Source organism: Sphaeramia orbicularis, chromosome 1 (assembly GCF_902148855.1).
Source record: "Sphaeramia orbicularis chromosome 1, fSphaOr1.1, whole genome shotgun sequence".
NCBI lineage: Eukaryota > Metazoa > Chordata > Actinopteri > Kurtiformes > Apogonidae > Sphaeramia > Sphaeramia orbicularis.
This window is the reverse complement of record NC_043957.1, coordinates 29,355,286-29,374,162: the sequence shown is the minus strand read 5'-3', so window position 1 is coordinate 29,374,162 and position 18,877 is coordinate 29,355,286. Positions and strand designations below refer to the sequence as shown.

At 38.2% G+C, this 18,877-nt stretch overlaps 3 protein-coding genes across 3 annotated transcripts; 2 read left to right on the top strand and 1 right to left on the bottom strand.

The window, feature by feature from the left end:
* The first annotated feature begins 996 nt into the window (after positions 1 to 996).
* On the top strand, positions 997 to 5,443 carry fgf8b (fibroblast growth factor 8b). The gene is made up of 5 exons (XM_030143211.1): positions 997 to 1,674; positions 1,778 to 1,814; positions 2,470 to 2,650; positions 4,228 to 4,334; positions 4,602 to 5,443. Exons 1-5 carry the CDS (start codon positions 1,616 to 1,618, stop codon positions 4,896 to 4,898), a joined length of 681 nt encoding a protein of 226 aa, XP_029999071.1. The 5' UTR covers positions 997 to 1,615; the 3' UTR covers positions 4,899 to 5,443.
* A 1,781-nt stretch (positions 5,444 to 7,224) lies between these two features.
* Positions 7,225 to 9,652, bottom strand: dpcd (deleted in primary ciliary dyskinesia homolog (mouse)). The gene is made up of 6 exons (XM_030131852.1): positions 9,560 to 9,652; positions 8,865 to 8,945; positions 8,657 to 8,781; positions 8,416 to 8,549; positions 8,141 to 8,243; positions 7,225 to 7,707 (listed from the first exon to the last, which is right to left on the bottom strand). The coding sequence occupies exons 1-6, from the start codon at positions 9,621 to 9,623 to the stop codon at positions 7,603 to 7,605; spliced, it is 612 nt and encodes a 203-aa protein (XP_029987712.1). The 5' UTR covers positions 9,624 to 9,652; the 3' UTR covers positions 7,225 to 7,602.
* A 209-nt stretch (positions 9,653 to 9,861) lies between these two features.
* Positions 9,862 to 17,769, top strand: poll (polymerase (DNA directed), lambda). The gene is made up of 9 exons (XM_030135100.1): positions 9,862 to 9,907; positions 11,482 to 11,625; positions 11,738 to 12,035; positions 12,221 to 12,338; positions 12,517 to 12,861; positions 13,028 to 13,201; positions 14,270 to 14,398; positions 16,619 to 16,787; positions 16,885 to 17,769. Exons 2-9 carry the CDS (start codon positions 11,511 to 11,513, stop codon positions 17,244 to 17,246), a joined length of 1,710 nt encoding a protein of 569 aa, XP_029990960.1. The 5' UTR covers positions 9,862 to 9,907; positions 11,482 to 11,510; the 3' UTR covers positions 17,247 to 17,769.
* Positions 17,770 to 18,877: the final 1,108 nt, after the last annotated feature.

Genomic DNA, 18,877 nt, shown 5'->3' with positions numbered 1-18,877 from the left:
AAGGTCCCTTTTTGCCTCATTCATCTAGAAGAGCATCACACTTTAATTATTCTCAATAAATGTGTACTTCATCACAGACTTTGTGACATTAAATTTTCCACTGCCATTCTCTTTGTGTGTCACAGTGAGATGAGCACCTACAGAATTTTGGCTCCTGACAGTCAGCTTTCAAAAGAACAACTTTCCCCACCCTTCAGACAAATGTGTAATAGTCATGTTCTCTTAGAAGGAAAGCCTGCTGCTTTGTTGTCACAAAGAATAATTGCAGTCTAATTACATGATGTAGGGTGTATGAAAGTGTGTGAGTGTAGCACACAAGGCTCAGGACACACTTCTGAAAATCAAACCAGGATTGTGAGAAGTTTTGGAAGAATGATTGTAAGAGAGAAAGCATTTGTATCCAAGGCAAAGGCTTAGATGTTATGTGAAAACCATTCAGTGTCATGTGTTCACATGGAATACATATTACTTACATATGTAGGATGAAAAAGTACATCAAGGTCTGTCCTCGGGGACCACCAAACAACCTTTAACCTGCGGTCAGGGAATAAGTTAATGTAACTGTAGATTTTCTTAAGTACATGCCAGGGAATTTTTCCATGTGGACGAATCTGCTTATAGAAAACCTACTGCATTGTGATTGTACACAGAGAAATATATAAGAATATCATGATATGTACATAGATAAGGTAAAGGTATGAGTGCAAATAAATTGTCATTTAAGAAGAGAACACACAAACATCCTCATGTTTAGATGGAACCTGTACAGGGAACCACGACAAAGCAAATCTGGTCATTATAGAGTGTATAGTTTATGTTTTCATTTTTCATCTCATGTAAAGTTGTAATAAATCCAATCACTGATGAACTGTGTTTATGGATTTGTAAGCACAGTGTTCTGACCAGTGTTCAGTTTCAAATTGGCTCCAGCCTGAACGCTCCGCCTGCTCTCGCCGAGGATATTGACTTTCCCGCAAGTTAAAGTATTTAAATGTAGGAGACGGATGCTGTATGTGGACTGGAGGCAACCACAAGAAATACACGTGTGGGAGGAAGGCTGACGTTGGAGTTTTACTATCTGCGCACCTTATAGAGAGAGCTATAGCATCACTTCTGTAACTTTGTGTCACACAGAAAACCAATAAAAACGTGCTGACACTCCTGGAAAAGCTGCTTTTTAAATGAATCGCTTTACAAAATGTACTTCGCGCATCTTCTTGCTGATGCGTAAAGATCTGTGCGTAAAAAAAAAACCCTTCGCTTCTTCTCAGACAGAAAAAGTCATGGAGGATTTAACTCGTAACTTTATTCAACACTTTCACTTGTGAGAAACTGATTGACACACGGACGATTTGATGGAAGTTTTGATGACAGCAGCAGCAGGAACGCTCTCTCCGGAGTTTTAGTTTGGATCGGCACCGCGACGTCTGAACGCACCGCGACGTACCGATATAAAAAGCCTTTACCTTCGTGGGACCGTGACAGTTTTGGATGTCTCACTTGTCACGGCTATCATCCTTCTATGTGTAACAAGAGGGGAATAAAACCGAGCTGAAATCCCCGTCAGGAGGAACTTTTTCCGAGAGCTTCCAGCAGCGAAATCAGTGGAGTATTCATGAAGCAGTATTTGACTTATTACAAAATGAGGCTGAGAACATCGAGGTTAGGTTGTCTGTAAGTAAAGAGATGTCAAGTTGTGGAACCTTGTGTGAGACATTGATTTCACGCATCCCTTTAAGACATTTGTAATTTTTTCCCCCTTATTTTCCCCTCTCAGGTTACTCCAGTTCACGGCGCTTTGCTTTTACGCACAGGTACCTCACATTTTCACTTCAGTAAACGGCATTAGTGTTGCATTAAGCTCTATAATTAACTAAGCAAAATTTCCCAAGTATTCAGGCGCCATCCTTAGCCCTGTCTGTACATCTGCAATAGGCTGCAATAACAATGAAAACATTTTATTATGAGTGCTATAGGAATTGGCCACAATTCAAACATCTTGAAAAGAGGTAAGCTCCATTCTAAAACGCAATGGTTAAAACACATGTGGATGGAGTAGCGGCTCAAATGAGAGAAAAAATACGAAGTCAAGAAGAGGTGAAAGATCATCGGTGGTAAAAAAAAAAAAAAAAAAAAAAAGAGAGAGAGAGAGATCAGGAGGGAATGTAATCCAGAGGCACCTTAAAACATCACCTAAAGAAAAAAACAACAAAAACTCTATTCATGCAGGATAAATGGTGTAAATATGATGACTGGCATTACAAAAAAAAAAAAGAAAAAAAGAAAAAAAAGAAAAAACAAACGTGTGTCAGGGCCTTGTCTGTTTAAGTGTCAAACTTTTCTTCTCCTTTGGATCCGACATTAACAGTTTTCAGTTTATCCAATATTCATACAATTCATTAAACGCGCACAAGCAAAAGAAAAAAAAAAGTTCATATTTCATGACATGTGTTTCTTATTGTCCGCCAGAACTCTGTGCAGTCTCCTCCTAATTTCAAGCACCATGTCACCGAGCAGAGCCGTCTGTCGGACAGGACGAGCCGCAGGTTGACCCGCACCTACCAGCTGTACAGCCGCACCAGCGGGAAACACGTCCAGGTCCTGGCCAACAAGAGAGTCAACGCCAACGGAGACGACGGAGCCGTGCATGGTAATAAAGTAACCCAGCACAGAGAAATGTCACTTTAATACCACCGGAGATGTGTATTAAAATCATAATTTAGTGTCTTGTAAAGCAGACTTTTCAAAGTGGACCATGGCTTTAGTGCGCGTCAGGTGGTCCACGGGGACGAGTTAGTCAATTTTGCAAAAAAAAATAAAAAATAAAATAAAATTTAAAAAAAAATGGTTTGGATACGGTGTAATTATCATGTTACTTGACTTTTTATTGCAAACAGAAACAGATCTTCACACATGTTAATCCATTTAGGGTCAAGATATTTTTTTTATATTATTATTATGGTCCCTGAAATTGAAGACTTCACTTTGGACCGTGCGTCATGGCCAGATCAGTCCAAACCGATGACAGCTTAAAGGTCATCGTTTCTATATTTCAGACGCTTTTAAAAGTCAGGAAGACCATAAAAAAAATACGAAACAGGTTCTCCTTATAAACACGAGAATTGTTGAAATGAAATGGTGCGCGGGCCGTGATGAAATGTAGACCGCTATAAATTATGTCGGTTTTGGCAGCGTGGAGGAAAATGTTTGAGCCAGGACAAACAGTAGTAGCAATTGTAAACATCGTTAGTGGCATCACTATTCCCATCTTTTACGGTCCCATGAAAATAATTTATTTCTGGGCTGAGTTGGTGGTCCAAATAAGTCCTTGACACCTGTTGTGATGGGCTTAAGAGCAGGGACTTCCCTTTCACTTCTACCAAAGGAGAAAAACTGGATTAAATTAAGGCGAATTCTTGTCACCAAATGTTTCTTTTTTTTTTTTTTTTTTTTGGTGCCTCTAGCCATCTTTCCACCACAGCCACAAGCCTCTACCATCCATCCACGTCCCAATACTTGCCTGCCTGCTTTTTTGGAGTCTTGTTTTATGAGGAATTTTCATTGCTTTACAACTCAATGTATGACTCAATTTATAGGCAGAGGTGAAGTCAGCATCTTCAGCTTTATACCCTCTCCTCTCCTGTGTGCTCTTTTGTCTTTTCAATTTCTCTGCCTACACACAGGCCTACAGTACACACAAGTACATACACACACACACACACACACACACACACACACACACACAATGTCAGTTTGTCATGCACACACTGGCTACACATCCTAAGTGGGTGTCACTCTTGTAACTGGCCCAAATCTGACCGCTGCTCTGTGCTTGTGGCCGTGTCCCTGACCACAGTATTCTCACTCTCCTTTATCCCCAGTCCCAACTGCATCACAGCACCGGCATTTAACAGGCGCTCAACACGAAATCACTATCATTTGATGCTATTTTGGAAGCCCCGTCTGCTTTGTTGAAAGGAGGCCGCAGGATCATAAAAGGGTTAAGAGAGAATTTACAGTATTTGTTGTCTACATGTGTCTGGAGGAGCTGATCATGACCTTTATCTACACAACTGAATGTCCTACGGTGATGGATGGACATAATTCTAGTTTATTAGTCAGAAATTAAGCAAGTGCAGAGATCATTTGTCCCCTATACACAGTAAAATGCATGCACCAAATCAAAGCAGTGTCATCTCAGTATTTGTTATTTGTTTGTCTGTGCAGCTAAGCTGGAGGTGGAGACGGACTCTTTTGGAAGTCGTGTTCGTATTAAAGGGGCGAAGACAGGATACTACATATGTATGAACAAGAGAGGGAAGCTGATTGGCAAGGTAATCTGGATTTCATAGTTTTGTGGCTGCTTGTGACTACAGCCACATCTTGAAGCTTGGAAGTCTTATTCCAGATTTGCCGCTTATGGCGACACATTGTTGAGACACATTCGAAGGCAGAACAAATTTGATTTTGTGATTTGTCTCAGCAGCTCTTTGTCTGAGATTTCAAAGGGTAGCCTATATAATCTTCTAGAAATAAAGATGTTTCAGGTTCTTGAAAACATCTCAACTGCTTCCCCTTTTTTTTTTTCTTTCCTTTTTCAGCGGAAAGGAAGAGGTAAAGACTGCATCTTCACTGAGATTGTTCTGGAAAACAACTACACGGCACTCCAGAACGCCAAGTACGAGGGCTGGTACATGGCTTTCACACGTAAAGGCCGTCCAAGGAAGGCCTCCAAGACCAAGCAGCATCAGAGAGAGGCCCACTTCATGAAGCGTCTACCCAGGGGGCACTTGCTGAGTGAGAGAAGACCATTTGATGTTCTTCCTCTCCCTGTCCCCGTGCACCCTTTAAGCAAGCGGACTAAACATTCCCATCACCAGCGCTCAGGGGGCCGCTGAGTACTGAAACCACTGTGGGACAACTGTGGATAAACCATCACAGAAGAACCAGTGCAACAGAAAGCAAGAGCTCCGAGCAAAATTAACTTTGACAGTCCAGTGCCCATACATTTTTGACTACGTCTGTGGACTTATTATGTAATTGTATGTAAACTTTGACTATCTAATCTGCTAGTTATTTCCCATTCAGACAGAAGATTTTTTTTTTATTATTATTAAATCAGGGGACAGTTAAAGTTCTGAAGAGCTAAACAACATTGACATGAATGAAAATTTTTGGTTAGAAGTTAGCCAGCTCAGCAACAAAGAATGTTTAAAGGAGAAGTGAGTACAATGAAGCTAGACACGGCAGCTATCTGTTGATAATCTTGCAGTTGCAGCATCTGACTCTCAGTTGACATGCGATGTTGCCTTTAGGAGGCCATTCTGCAGAATTTTTAACCTGTTTTTCTACATATATGGATATATTTTTACTGTAAAAATGTAAATTACGTCAAATGATGGAAGTATTTATTTTAGAGTGTATATTAAAACCACTAAAGAATCAGTACAAGAGCTGTTTGGCGTCTGTTTTGTGCAGTTGTTTTGGGATAGAAAGCTAGCATAAATTGTTGGTTGCACTCAGAAACTGTTGTTTTTGGGTTTTTTTTTTTTTTCCTCCTTCTTCTTCTTCTTCAAGCTGGAGACCCAGATAACTGAAGGGCAATATCTGTGACAGGCTACTGAATTCAATGTGCTCAGCAAGTGAGACTTGGGTCTGAATGGCCCAAGCTATGCATTAAAAGAGATGAGGTCAGCCCACCATTTTGGCCCAAACAAAGGTTACCACCATGTAGTTGCATTTCTCACGATCGCACACCGTAACCCTCTGATCAAATGGGCCCTTTGTGAAAGCTCATATAAAAGGGCATGTTATACAATAGTAGGTTCGAATAATAACACGAGGAGGGGTCAGTTATCAAAAAGAAGCCAGTCACACAGGGAGGGGTAAGGTTTTTTTTTTGGGGGGGGGGGTGCAAAGAGGGAGTTGAGGGAGTTGCAGAAAAAGCATCAGGGTCTGTGTGGCAAAATGTGGCATTGGCTGAAAGAGGGGGAATGGCTGGGAAGAGGCATTCGGGAATGAAAGGGAGGCAGAAAAGAAACCCTCTTCCCAGAAGCAGTTGAGCATGACCATCAGAGGCCAAACGACAGGGGAGGAAGAAGACCCCGAACAGAAGGACTCCGCTGCTCTCACAATGCATGAGCTGGATGTCCAATTTGTTAGTTTGTGTTTGCTGTTACAGGAACTTGTTTTGACAGCAGCTACAGCTCTGAACTCTGCATTAACATTAAATGAAATGACAACATTTAACCCCCAGATGGAATTTTTTGCATACTACACATCTAATTTTATCAGTGACATATTCAGTTATCATTAACACCAGGCCTACTCCAACCACAATACACATTCTAACCAAGAATGTATGACTGTATTTTAGCCATAATTAAAAAAAAAAAAAAAAAAAAAAAAAATCAAATCCCTCAGAGGAATTTGCAAAACAACAGGACAGACGGGTTTGAGAATGTTTGGTTGTATTGCTGTTCTTTCCATCTGGAGGAACACAAAGCACAATAGTGAGAGACCTGTGGTTTTGTCTCTGCTTTTTGCACTTGCTCTCTGGGTTTGGACAAATGGTAAAAAAATGCAAGGAATCACAAGGTTGAAACAATCTATATTTAAATGCCATTGTCTGTCTAAAACTGCACGGCTGTTTTTTTATTCACTGTCTAAGTATTTCTGACTGAACAGTGTGTGTCATTAAAAAAATGGAGACAAGTATGAATCAATACATATTCTTCTCTGTGCATATCAAATGTCTGCATTGTTCACAAAACCCTGGGGTCAAATGAGATTATATTAAATCTGTTTAAAGAGAACAGTTACACCTATTTTCTAACTTGTCTCTGAGGAGCTTGAACCGGAGATCACAAAGTCAGAGTACCCCCTCTGTTGTAAAGAGACACAGTAACACTAGCTTGCTTACTGACCAGAGTTTAAGTAATGGCTTTCAGGGTGGCCAGTGACATGCACGAAACATGAGGGTATTCACTTTACACAAATGGGATGTGCTCGTAACGGTGACCCCAGAACGAACAGGGATGAGGCATTGTGTGTTTTGAGTGTTTTACAAGGACATCAATGAAAAAGAAGGGTGGTACGTTATGTGACCCCCATCCAAACTGCTCCCTCATAGTTTTGGCAGATGGAAGATAGAAAACAAGCATAAAGCACAAGGATAAGATGTTTAAAGCATAAGGATAAATTTCACTGCAAGGATTTTATAGCCATTTCATTGCATTTTTATTGTACTTGTACTTTAAATATATGTTAAAAAAAAAAAACAACTTGAACTTGAACTATTTCAGTTTTGCTATTTTGCAGTTAAAGAGAGAAGTTTAATAAACACTCACTTTGGTTCAGCTGCATAGTTATTAAATGTAATTTTTAGACTGAACAAATAATGTAATATATTTGACTTAATGTGTCTGAATCAAATATAAACAGCAGGAGAGAAAGCACAGTCTGAGGGATTAAACCAGGACAAGGCACTGAGAAAAGGACTTCTTAATGAAACAAGTTAAAAAAAAAAAAAAAAAAAATCAATGTGAGGCTCAGCTTGGAATGCAATGCAAGGATTTCTTTTCCTACTCCGACAATGTGAAGTCACTGAGTTTTGCAGTCAACATCCCCTTCGTTGGTCCCTTTCATTTTCTTCAGCTCCTTCAGTAGCTCCTGCTCAAGGGTTAAGATCTCCTTGGGTTTTTTGTACTGGACAAGAGAGGAAAAAATTATTACTTCCACATTCTCCCCATCGCCCTCATGCACATCACTGTTATCATGTTGAGAGAATGAATAAAAACCAAAGACAAATCAAACACAGACAACAGTATGAAAATAAGCTACAGTAAAGTTCAATAGCTGCAACAGCAAAAAGGGAGTCACACAGGTGCATGAAATGTGTTAGGAAGTGTATACATTATGGAAGTGTCAGTGTTCAAAAGAATCTAGTGCAAGTCAAAAGCAATTACTTTATTATGCTAGTTTTAAAAATATTTTTTCTTTAAATGCATGTATACATTTAATCTATCTTGAAATATATTAGAAGATATCATGCCCAAAATTAACCTTTGATGTTTACATTAATTATATGTAAAAGATACAGTTAAAATGAATTTGTTCCTCTTTATTGTGTGGGACTTACACTGATGATTAAAGTGTTGTTGGCATGTGTGAAGCTGAGGGCGTCACTGTCCAGTGGCAGCTGATTGCGATCTATGTCAGGAATACTGAACTTCTTATAATACCTGTGCAGACATAGATAGGATTTCACTGGCTCATCATCACCATAGATTAATGTGTTGTAAACAGTGCCATCTATAGGGAGGACACCATGATTACAGGCAAAAAGTGAGCAACACAAAATAAATGAGTGAGAAAATGTATTGAAGAAAAAGTTCTAAATCAATGTATCTTTACTTTTTGTTTGATGTTTTTATGATGATGCATCTCTCAGATGGTTCCACTGAAACACTGAAGATGTCTTTGGGGTAGGGAAGGTTGCGGATTCTCCACTGAAAACTGGCCTTTGTGTCTTTGCGCATGAAGGTAGGCTGTGGAAAAAGGAAAATTGGTTTTCTTAAACAAGAATAAAAGTGACTTGAGAAACACGTACTTGAAAAGAATACATGGACCATTCACACAATAAAAAAATACCTACATTGGAACAACTCTCCTTGATCCCCTCTGAATCCAAAGATGGGATGTGACCTGCAAGTGGCTCCCCGACCTCTACCTGCCACTGGCCTTGAGCTCCAAGTGTGCTTTTATGTCGCCATTTTCTTACTGAAATATACAAGAGATTTAAAACATCTAGCAGAATCTACTTACTAATGTGTTAAACTCAGTGAAACAAGTGTTTTACTCACTGATGAGCTCATCTGTTTTCAAGTCATACTCCTCTGACATTTCTTTTCCATCTGCAAAAAGGTAGTGAATTTTCCTTTTTCCTGCAGGAGGATTTTGGAAATTGATTATCACATAAAGTGCTAATCCAACATCATATGTGACCATTTGCATGAGAAACAATGTATGACATATCCTTACACTCTCCAAACTGCTTTGTGTTTAACATGTCAGCTACCATTTCAAAGCAGCAAAGAAAAAAGGGCAAAGGAGAAATGTCTATAAAGAGAGCTGATGCAAAAGGATGATTGGTATGGTATTGGTCTGACACATTTCAGGTCAGATGCTTAAAGTCTAAAGTCACCCAGAAACCAAAAGTACTCACGGAAAAAGATGTGTTTTGCTTGTTATTAAGGCACAAAGGAAAAAATCCTCTTTTTAATACAAACAAGAGTGCTATAATTACAAAAGAGAACTGAATATTTATGAAAAAACAAACAAACAAACAAACAAACAAACAAAAACTCTTTACGTGTATCTGAGCGTGCTTTTCCACCTGTTTGTTGCCTAGTAACATTAATGTTAGCTCCAAAGCTAGCTACTAAACTGAGGTGGTGAAGACAAATCACTTGACATGGGCAAAACAAGACAAATTCTGACGAGCTTACAAACGGGTTTTTTTCCTGTCGCAAAACTCTCTTTTCTCTGTTGCACTCACCATCATGAATCAACGCTGTTTTCTTTGATGATTTTAGCATGTCAACCCAGCTTTGGACAGCCATGTTTTCAATGTAGTTTCTGGAGGTATGTATTACTTCCGGACTCCAACCGTAACCACGGCAACTGAGGCCGAAACATTTACTTCAGAGGAGACATAAATTAATTAATTTCAATAGTATTATTTATTACAGTTACTTAATCGCAGTTCAATACTATTTTGCCGATTATTCTGAAAGTAAGATAAAACCATTCGAAGATACAGTAACCCAAATACTTGACCCGGAAGTGAACGTTGTTTTGAAGGCGTTCGTTCCGGTTGTGTATGTATGGTGCCATTTAAACCGGGGTAAGAGCAAAACAATGACGATTTAAAGATTTTTCTGCTTTAAATATGTACTGTTTTGATGTACAATGGCGTGAAATGCGTTACATATAAAGTGTGTGAAAAAAGAAGCACAGAATTGTGTAAATACCTCCTTTTTGCTGTTTTATTGTTAGCTTTAGCATGCCAAGACAAACGTACATTTTACAGCCTGACTGATGACAGCTTGACTGACTGCTTTGTAGGCAACCCGATGTTTACTAAGACATAGGTGGTGGCTCTCGTTTATTTCCTCTCATACAAGTCACTGCGCTAGAAAAAAAAAAAAAAAAAAATCGGAGGCGAGGTATGGTATATAGTAAAAATCTTACAGGGCTATTGCAAAAATTAGCGCCTTGTGTTCCGACGGATTTCTAGGAAATGTTAAAGATAATGATTTACTATAATTTAAAACCCATGCTAATCACTTTCTTTGCTAGTGTTACTTGTGTACTGTGTGATTTGGGGGAAGTGGAAAATGAATCACATTTTCTCTTGTATTGTCCTCTATATGATGAACTGAGAGCCCCTTTGTTTGATGATATGTGTATCCGAAATCCTGATATGTTCTGGAGCACTGATGATGACAAGATGAAATGGTTGTTTAGTTCAAATGTATATAAATTAGCATTATTTGTTTGTAAAGCCCGGAAAAAGCGGCAGATGTGTTTGTTTAAATAGGTCAGTATTTTGTTTTGTTCATATCTATTGTGCCTATTGTCTGGTGTTTGATTTTTAGTGTGTATTTTTGGTGTCTTATAAGCCCATGTAAGGGCTGGGCATGTTCTTTATGCAAGACACAATAATAAAAACATTCATTCATTCATGTGTCTACGAGTATATCAGTATATAGTCAACCTGTTTTCCATGGCTTTCCTTATTTCACCTGAGTGGAGATGACTGTCAAATAAAATTACAGGCGTTTAATGGCAGTATTAAAACCTCACTGTACTTAATTGTGGATTTATGCCATTAAAGACTATCAGTATTTCTGTTTTACGCTTCTTAATTCTTAAAGATGTTCACATTTCAAAGGGGCAAGAGATTAGGAGTGGAGTGTGTTTTAGTAGCTACTGTGTAACATATTCTGGAGTAGGAGTTATTTTTTGTTAATACTTATTTTGACCTATAATGAAATCAGTTTGCTGTTCCCCAATTTTACAGTTTCGTATTATGAACCTTATAAAATACATGATCAACTTGTGATAGGTGGACATTTAAATTAGTGGTTTGTGTTTAATTTTGGCACAGCTTTTTTTTTTTTTTTTTTTTTTTCAAATGTCCATTTATTGTGAAGTTCAAATCTTTACATGTGATAAATAAGGTGCAAATATTTCCAGATGGTTGTTACTGGTTAAATGTAGAGAAGGGGGAGAGAAAAAGAAACAAAAAAGGATAATAAAATAAAACTAAATCATGATTTGATGGCATTTATGACACCATTCTGACTATGGATGTTAAGTTACACTGGATGGCTGTATACTGTAGTTAACTGTGTGTATGTATGTATGTATGTAACTTGTCACAGTTAATAACACTTTCATTATTGTGGTTCACAGGCCTTTGGCTCCAGCCTTCAGCAGTAACTATGGAGCCTCGTCATGGTATCATGAAGGCTTTCCCCAAAGTTAAAAGAGCCAAAGTGCTTCCAGGAAAGGATGCACCACCGCTGAAGAAGAAACCTGATGAATGTAATGTCACAGGTTGGTATTGTGTTGGTGAAAATGGAGAATATGAGCTAAAGTAGCCAAAAAAGATGTAGGAAAGATGACGCATCACTGTCACTGTCTAACCTTCCCTTGTCTTCTGTCTCAGGGAACGCCTTTAATGGCATCACTGTGTACATCCTGCCCGCTGCTATTGGAAATGCCAGGTGTCAAATCTTTCAACGACAAATCCAGCAAAATGGTGGACTCACAGAGAGTTCACTTGGTCCTGGTGTCACACATGTTGTTGTTGATGACAGCATGGACAGAGACAGGGCATTGCGTTTACTTAAAGTGAACTGCATGCCCTCTGGAGTCCAACTGGTGAAATGCACTTGGTTGAGTTCATGCATTAGTGAGAAGCAACTGTTAGATGTGGGCAACTATAGTCTTCTTCCAGTCAAGAGGTTAATCATCCAATAATTTTGTTTTTGCATGTTTTTGTCTAAAAGTTTCTGTCATTATTGTGTGCATTCAGATTACGCACAGAGTGGCAATAGAGAGTGAGCAGTTAGCAACGTGCCACATACTGATTACAGTTATCATCTGAAAATCATATATTTACACATTCTAATGCTTTTTTTTCACTTAGTGACTCAGAAACACAACATGAAAATATCGAAGAAGAGTTGCCCGATGTCAAGCCTATTTCAAAACCTACTGTAGAACTAGTCACTGTTGAAACCAAGGAAGAGGACAAAGTGGATGCGGTAGGTTGACAGTGCAAAAAAATCTAAGATTATTAATTGTTTCTTCTTTCTCAGGCCTTTTAGGCAGGATTATTTGTTGCAGGCTTAAGAAAAATATTGAATTCTAACTGCAGAAAACCACCAAGTACTGTGTAAGCTTAAAATGTTGTTATGGGTTGGTTTCACATCCTGTTCACAGCCAGTGCCAGACGGCAAGGAGGAAACGCGAGGAGATGACGACGGGGTGTCTCAGAGTGACCTGGAAGCTCTCATCACTGGCCTGCATCCTAAAGAGGAGACTCCTGGGCCTAGCCAAAACCCCAGCAGTCTAGCAGACTCTGCTCCTCAGAAGGGGCTCTCTGGGAAGTGGGTTTGCGCTCAGTCCTCTCAGTCCAAGAGTAATAACTTCAACAAGCACATCACAGACAAACTGGAGGTGCTGGCCAAGGCCTACACACACCAGGGGGACAAGTGGAGAGCACTGAGCTACTCCAAGGCTGTCAACGCACTGAAGAGCTACCACAAGCCTGTTACATCATATCAGGTACTGTAATTGTCACATATTCTGTTTAATGCTGCTGGCAGTGCTGATAGTGCATATTATCTGTGATGAAAGTTTAATGGTACTTTTGCTTTCAGGACAATGTGAAAGGAGTACTTTATTAGTTTATGGTTTTTAATTTTTTTAAAAATTTCTTAATTGATTTCAGGAAGCTTGTCAAATCCCAGGAATCGGGAAACGTATGGCTGACAAAATTGATGAAATTATGGAGAGTGGTCATCTACGGAAGCTAGACCACATTGGGGAGGCTGTACCTGTACTGGAGCTTTTCACTAATATCTGGGGTGCAGGAAGCAAGACTGCACAGCTTTGGTACCAACAGGTTAGAAATTCATATATTACATTCACACAGCAGCCATTTTCTTTTATATCACACTCTGGAAGGGAAGATCAAGTATTATAGGAGGATAATTTTCATATTGTCATTGTATCACTGTTTCCAAATGATCAGTAACTAGATAATGAAAATACACAGGGACAGAAAACCATATTTCAAGTTGAAACACCACGACTGTTAAGTAAAGCAACAGTTACCATTCACCTGCTTTCTTTGCACATATTACTATATGATAGCATTATACGATACAATAAAAAAGGTGTATATTAACTCTGAAATATCCACTCCCATATCTATGAAAGCCTGGGAGAAAAACACGTGGGATTTAATCAGACTTGCATTGGAATTATAATTGTCTTGCTGTTTCTAAACTGGACTCTGAAATATTCAGGTAAAATCAGAAATGTGTGATGTTATACTCAAACAAATACTGTTTGTATATAAGACTCATACAAATTACATCCAAATGTTCCAATCAGCAAGACAATTTGATCTGTCAGAAAGTACACTTTTCCTTTTTTGTCAAATGAAAATGTTGGCTTGGTAGTAGTTGAATGTCAATGTTGCTTAGTAATTTATTATTTCATCTAGAATATGCAGTGATATGGAGTCACCATCCATTGTTTATTTCAGCTGATGAGCAATTGCTACATTTGGAACACAGCAGTATGACTGTATCATTTTGGTAAAAGTGTCTGAGCTTCAATCTCCTCCATGTTTGCACGTTTCACACCTGCACCCTGCCATGTGGAAAAACACAAACTATTGTCCAAGTGATGAAAACTATTGGTAAAAAGAGTCTAATTTTCAACAAATCAAATTAGACTCACTATACAGTTATACAAAACAACAAATGTTGTGTATATAGTGAATAAGTGTATATATATTTTATTTTATGATTTTTTTTGTTTTTTTGTTAATGCTCTGTTGTCTGTACTTCTGATAATTCTGTTTGCCTCTAATTTAGCTGATAGCCATGGCTAGAATGAGAATAGAATATCCCAAAAGACATTCATGTTCTTCCATGACGTTTCCTCAAAATTTGTGTTTTAGGGATTTCGCAACCTGGAGGACATCGCCACAAAAGCCCACCTGACCCACACCCAGAAAATAGGCCTGAAACACTACGACGATTTCCTCGACCGAATGCCCAGGGAGGAAGCAGCCACCATTGAGAAAGTGGTACGGATGTTTATTTATTACAATATCATCATGCAACATTCTGTGATGAAGACAGACCTACTGTAGCATCTTTCACCATGTCAGAATTTTCAGGTTATGCAGAACTGGGGTAGTTTGTTTGAGACAGATTCTCCATCTCACCCTCAAAAATTTGGAAGGAGAAGGCTTAAAGTAGGAAAAGATTTGTGTCAGCTTTCCTTGACTGATAATGGGAAAACCAGACTGCACTCTTACAAAGCAGAGCATCCCAAAGGGGAAAACTTAGTCCTGAAATTTGCTGCATCTCGAGTCAGCCAGATACCTGTTCACTCCAGAGCGTTGAGTACAGTGCTAGTTGTTTTCATATTCTATTACTTGGATTTTCTTTTTCCTCTAAAGCTGCCAGATAGAAAGTGCACATGAGAAAGATGACTAAAGCATGTGTACTCCCATAGGCTTGTCAAAATAATATGTGATGCCTTTGTGAGCCTACCTCCCAGTATTTGGCTGGGGGCAGGAGAAAGCTACTCATTTGGCAGTGGATGATAAAAACAAGACCATGCAAAGTAAATGGCATGTTTGGGTTTTTTTTGAAGACCCAATAGTTAGAAAGGAATAAAGAAATCCCCTATATTACAAACATGTGACATTTTGAAGTGAACGGGATGATGAGTTCAGGGTGTCTGGAGGGTCTTCAACTCCAAAAGCTGCGCAATTTGTTGCCATTGAAATGTCAGCCTGTTATGCATTATACATATATAATCGCAAAAGGCTGTAGTTTAAAGGTTTAACTTGTATTCAACAACGCTTAGCAGAGAGTGACTATAACATACAAAATGAAAGCAGTTAAATTTTTTTGTTTTTCTTAATTCAAAATTAAGTTTGTATGAGTATGAGTTGGAGCGGGAAAAAAAATATACAAATTTTAGAATCTTAAATTATATGTAGTATTGCTATTCCAAACTCCCAACAGTAGGTGGAAGAATAAATAAATGAATAAATAAATAAACATAATGGTAAATGGAATAGGACAGGTGTAATTTTTCTAGGGCAGGACCAGGACTGGATTTTTTTTTTGTCATGCAATAGGACAGGTTTATTTTTCATGGAATGGAATTGGACAGGAATAAAAATCCACTCTCGACTCACCCTCTGAAATTGTCTTAATCAGTCATCCTGGTTTTAAGGTCATAAAATCAGTGTGCTTGCGCAGGTCTTGAAAGTCTTAAAAAGTATTGAATTTTGAAATGCTATTTTCCAGATCTGAAAAAGTCTGGAATTTTGTGTGAAAGACTTAATAAACTATGGAAAAAAGTTTCTGTCATAGATGACTATTAGAGTTTGCTCAAAGGCACATAATCTTGTAAAATAAGAAATATATGAGGAAAGCGAAAAAAAGTTATGATTTCACTAATCGGTCGGTACTGGAATGATTCCAGTGAAACTTGTTTGTGTGATATCTGTGCATTTTGTGATTTTCATATGTTTTGAAAAAGTTCCTGTCAGTAAAACAATTTACTGCGAATTATACATTCATTCATACATTTATTAAAATTAGCTTTTCTACTACACGCAACAGGTACAGTCTCAACCAAAGGGTCTTAAAAAGTCTTAAAATACTTGAATTTACAAATCTGCATTTAATACCTTAAAACAGTCTTTAAAAGGTATTACATTTGATCTGGTAGGTCTTTAGTTGTGTTGCCATAAACTTGTTGGCTGTATTGCGTTTAAATGTGTCTGGTAAATGTCCGAGCTGCAAAGAAAGTAACGTTAGTCCACCCATTCCAACCCGACAATTTATATTGAAATTAAGAACCAATTATCGCTAACTTTGCAGCCCCCAGTGAGAAATGACTCTGAATGGTGGGAATTAAGACATTGGAGTAAATAAATACATTTTCCTAAATTCCTGGAGACATGAATATTTGCCAGTATGGCTGTGAAATGGGCATTAAAATGTGTTCCAAGGAGTCTTAAAAAAGTCTTAAATTTAACTTGTAGGAACACTGAAGAGCAAGCACCCTGTAATATGTCCTTACTTTAACTTGCTAAAACCTGCATAAACCCTGTATTGACAATATATCACTGACCTTTGATTGAGTAATTGCTGTCGTTGGAATGTGAATCTTCACTCACAGCACAACACAGCTTTTACTGCTCTGAAATGTTAATAAAAAAAACAGATGAGTGTAGTATTGTGTTGTGTGTAATGCAGTATACTCTCTTGTGTTTCTGCAGGTGAGAGATGCTGCTCTTGCTGTAGACTCAGGCTTGGTCGCACGAGCGTGTGGGTCGTATCGCCGGGGAAAAGCCACATGTGGTGATGTTGATGTCATTATATCTCACCCTGATGGCAAGTCTCACAAAGGAGTCTTCAGCAAAATTTTACAGATTCTCCATGACAGCGGTAAGCTTTGTTGCATTTAAACATTAGGGAGCAGAAATTTTCTTCACGTCTTATTCAGAGAACCACTTACACCTTTTCCCCGTCCTGCTTTTCTAAGGGTTTTTGACGGATGACCTCGTAAGCCACGAGGAGAATGGGGAGCAGAAAAAATACATGGGTGTGTGTCGCCTGCCAGGACCTGGCCACCGCCATCGCAGGCTGGACGTCATTGTGGTGCCCTACAACGAGTTTGCCTGCGCTCTTATGTATTTTACAGGATCTGCACATTTTAACCGCTCAATGAGAGCCCTGGCAAAGACAAAACAAATGAGTTTATCAGAGCATTCATTGAATAAAGATGTGGTGCGTCAGGGTAGTGTAAAGGTTTACGGAGGCAATCCACTCCCTACACCCACAGAGAAGGATGTTTTTGATATTTTGGGGATACCATACAGGGAGCCTCATGAAAGAGACTGGTGAACATTTGTTAGTAACCATCACTACTCTAAGAATGACATAAAAAATGAAAAGTATAATTAATTACAACGATGTATCACCAGTTATGCTTAAACAACACAAAACTGTATCAATCCTGCTTAACTTGAATGGCAATTTTATTCTGAAGCTTGAAGTGTCAGTTTGCCCAAATCACAAAAACCATTGTCTTGCCGTAACTTTTGTTAAAATGAATGAGTTTTGTTTTAATGTGGAAGCCTTTTGTTTTGTAGAATTATGGTCTTTAAAAGTAATTTTGTTCATTTAAATTCTCATAAATTGAAATCATGTTTTTTTAAACTAAAATTTCCAAGATAAGAAATTCATAATGGGATTTTCACATGTCTATATGTATGATGCTTGGATAGTATAAATAAAAAACAGGCTGATTTTAAAGTACAATGAGAAAACGTGTGCCTTTGGACATTAGGGAACTGGCCCTTAAAAACTGTTTTAATAAGGAGGTATATTTTATGAATGATAAATAAAAAATAAAGCTGCACAGTAACTTCCTTTGCCTTTATTTTGTGTTTCAGTTAAAACAAAGAAAACAGAGTATGATCAGTAATTGTGGGACTCCAGTTCTCCTTCTCTGTCATAAATCCTACAGGTTATGAGATTCCAGTGGGGTGTGGGTTAATTTCTCTGTTTTCTGTGTGATTTGGAATTAAAAAAAACCATCTTTATTGTCATTGTTACAGGAACAATCAGTTTAGCAGCTCTGTTCTGTTTAGAAGCTGAATCTTAAAGTGCAAAAAAGGAGGCTGTCTATAAAAACAGAAAAATCACAATCACACAAAAATTAGACTGAAAAAAAATCTGCATTGAAAAATACTGACCATATACAACACTACAAAGAAGTACTGTAATTACACAAAAGGTCAACTCTGTACCACAGAAAGAAGAAATATATACAACTTATAAAGGATATAGTCAAGATAATAAATTATATGTACAAGGTTAAAAATCAAAAAACACGGTACATGAATAATGAGTATTGCATTGTCCCTGAGACTGAGGGTGGGTTATTCAGTCAGTTTGGCGGGGGTGGATCTATTTAACAGTTTGTGTGTAGAAGCTGTATACTTGAGTCTGAACGGACAGATAAAACAAAAGTGCAGTGGTTGAAAGAATTTGATCAACAAGTCAGTTTCTAAAAAAACAAATATGTATTTCTAAAAGGAACAGTAAATAAGGAATAATATGAAATATAGATGAAAAACCCCTTTTTTGCAAAAATGTAAGGTGTCAGAGTCTTAAAAAAGTGAAGACTACTTTACCCACAATATGGGAATTGGACAGGACAGGTGTAATTTTTCTGGGTTCGGAACAGAACAGGAATTTATCTTTTTTTTTTTTTTTTTTTAATGCTTTTACTGGATATGACAGGGTTATATTTTGTGGGAATGGGATGGGACAGGAATACAGATCCACACTGTGGAATAGGTCTAAATCAGGGGTGTCGTTTTAGTTTAGGGGCCACATACCACATAAGGAGGCCAATCCACTTCATGTTCTGTACCATACTGATCTATTTAGACCAGGGGTGTTAATATACGGCCCGTGAGCTAAAATCAGCCTATGGATAACTGAATATGAAAAAAGTCAAACTCGTT